Source organism: Geospiza fortis, unplaced genomic scaffold (genome assembly GCF_000277835.1).
Source record: "Geospiza fortis unplaced genomic scaffold, GeoFor_1.0 scaffold432, whole genome shotgun sequence".
In the NCBI taxonomy this organism is placed as follows: Eukaryota; Metazoa; Chordata; class Aves; order Passeriformes; family Thraupidae; genus Geospiza; species Geospiza fortis.
In genome coordinates this window covers 1,776,525-1,779,034 of record NW_005054436.1, presented here as the reverse complement: position 1 = coordinate 1,779,034, position 2,510 = coordinate 1,776,525, and the positions used below count along the sequence as shown (strand labels likewise).

The 2,510-nt window shown below is 56.7% G+C and overlaps 1 protein-coding gene across 1 annotated transcript in view; it reads right to left on the bottom strand.

The window, feature by feature from the left end:
* The window catches only part of CCDC28B (coiled-coil domain containing 28B), a 4,508-nt gene extending 2,063 nt beyond the window's left edge, over positions 1–2,445 (bottom strand). The window contains exon 1 of the mRNA XM_031062043.1: positions 2,405–2,445. Within this exon, the coding sequence (XP_030917903.1) occupies positions 2,405–2,445 (41 nt within the window). The remainder of the gene's footprint in view (positions 1–2,404) is intronic.
* Positions 2,446–2,510: the final 65 nt, after the last annotated feature.

Sequence of the window (2,510 nt, the reverse complement as noted above, 5' to 3'; positions counted from 1 at the left end):
CGCGGCTTTACCCCGAGTCCCCTCCGGTGTCCCCGCAGCGCCGCGGGATCCGTCCCTGCTGGAAGGAACCGGGAAGGGCCTCCAGCCCTGGCGCAGAGCCGGGATTAACAAATCCCGTCCGTCCCCCCCCTCTCCAGCCCGAGCGCGGCTGCTCCTGTAAATCCCGGCAGGATTTTTAACCCATCTTGGACATTCTGGAGCGGATGGGGGCACAAGGGACCAGCCCGGTTGGTGCCCCCAGGGCCGGGACCCTCAGGGCGGGTGGCTCTTGGTGGCTGCAGCGTCCCGGGGAGGGACGTGCCAGGCGACACTGGGACACCAGAGCAGGGACATCCCATTCCCATCGCAGGAAAACTGCAATCCCTCCCAGGCTCCCCCAGCTCATTGCCAGGGGAAAGGAGGAGCAGAGCTCTGGGACACGGCAGGAGGAGTTTGTGGGGTTTGGGAAGGGGGCTGTGTGTAGGAACAGAGCTTGTGGGGTTTGGGGTACATAGTTTGTGGGGTTTGGGGCTGTGTGTAGGTACAGTTTGTGGGGATTGGGAGTGGGGTACACAGTTTGTGGGGAGTGGGGCTGTGTATGTACAGAGTTTGTGGGGCTAAGCAGTGGGGCTGTGTGTAGGGACACAGTTTGTGTGGGAATTGGGAGTGGGGCTGTGTTAGGTTCACAGTTTGTGGGGAGTGGGGCTGTGTGTAGGTATAGAATTTGTGGGGATTGGGAGTGGGGTACACAGTTTGTGGGGTTAGCAGTGGGGCTGCTCCCCAGTGAGCCCAGCTGTGAACAGCAGGTGAGCCAGGGAGTGCCCAGCTGTGCTGAGCAAAGGGAGCAGAGGGCACACAGGCACCAGGCATGAACGTGAGTGGTACAGAAACTTGGGTAAAGAACCACCAGGGCAGGTGTTTGCAGCCTTCTGAAGAGGTTTGGTGTTACTCTGTAAGGGTTAAAGCTTTCTGAAATTGTGTGGCGACACTCTGGGTATCGTGGCTGTCTCAAGTGTGACAGGACACAGGGAAGTTGTGTCCCACAGAGCCACCCCACAGCCCGAAATCTCCACCCCGTGGTGAAGAACAGAGAGACACCAGAGGCAGCAGCGAGGTTGGGAGTGTTTCTATTGGATACAGGATACACACGAGGAGGTTTCTGTACCTTACCAGGGAAAAGACAGAAAAAAAGGGGGGTTTGGTGAATTTCTAAGGAGTTTTGCTTTTTCTGCAGTCCCGATGTCAGCAGCAGCCCTGCTCAGCCTGGCTGGGTTACATTCATGGATCATCCCAGAGGAACCAGCAGGGGCTGGAAGACAAAGCCAGGACAGCTGCAGGGACTGTCCCAGAGGATGTCCAGCAGGGCTCTGTCCATGCTGCCCTCCTCAGATCTGGATTCCCTGGAGGAAAAGGAGACGTGGAGGCAGGTCCTTCATGGAGGGGAGATGTGAGAGCAGCTGTGGTGCCGGAAGAGAATCCCAGAGGGATCCACTGGATACATCCAGGGTGGGGATGAGCTCCCAGCACGAGGAAGGCAATGCTGGGAGTGAAGTCTGTCACAAACAGAAGCTGCAGCGAGGTTCCAAGCGAGCCGAGTCTTCCCAAAGATCAGCGAAAAGACAAAGTCCTGACAAACCAAGGGAAATCCCAAAACCCGGTGCCAGCAGGTGCCACATCTGTCCCTAAACTCCCTCCCAGCACTTGCAGACCCCGTGGGGTGAGGCAGCACTGGGGAGATGCTCTTCAAGCAGAGGAAAAGGAGAAGTGGGGCTGGGATAGCACAGGCACCGCCAGGAGCAGCCCCAGGCGCAATCCAGGAGCTGATCCTGGCTGAAACAGCAGCTCCAGGTGCTCACACAGCTCATGGAGCTCACACAGCTCTGAGGTTTGATCCTCCTGCAGTCCCAGCTCCGTGGATGCCTCCAGGGCTGGGGGGCACCTCCCCAATCCCTGTGCACAACGGTGCAAACACTTGGGAATGAGACCTTTGGGATAACTGTTTAATACACTTTGTGCACGTGTGCGTTCAGCAAAGAGGCAACTGTGAATTATAAGGCGGTTTTGAGATTGGCAGGGCCTGGCAAGAGCAAAAAATTCCCAAGGGTGGGACCAGGCACCCCCTTTTGCTGCTTCTCCTGGTCCCCACTGCAGACACGGAGAGCAGGAACGGCCTCCTGTGCCCTCAGCTCACACACGAGCTGCCAGCAAGGGCCAGACCAGGAGCTCCCTCCTGCCTGGCAGGGGGAAGAGGGAGAATCCAGTGCTGGGAATGTTCTGGAATCCTCCCAGCTCTGCTGTCACTCCAGAGTGGAGTCCTTGTGATGGTGGAGGCGTGTCCCTTGTCCCTGTGCTTGTCCCTGCCAGTGACCAGGTCCTTTAGTGAGAGGGACAATCAGCTGAGGCTCCGTATTTTCAATATTCACACAGGCAGGCAGCTGGGCCCTTCTGCTTCTTATGGATATCCATAGATATAAAGTGTTGCCCTGCGCATTTTTATATATCTTATATATATATATGTATATATATATATA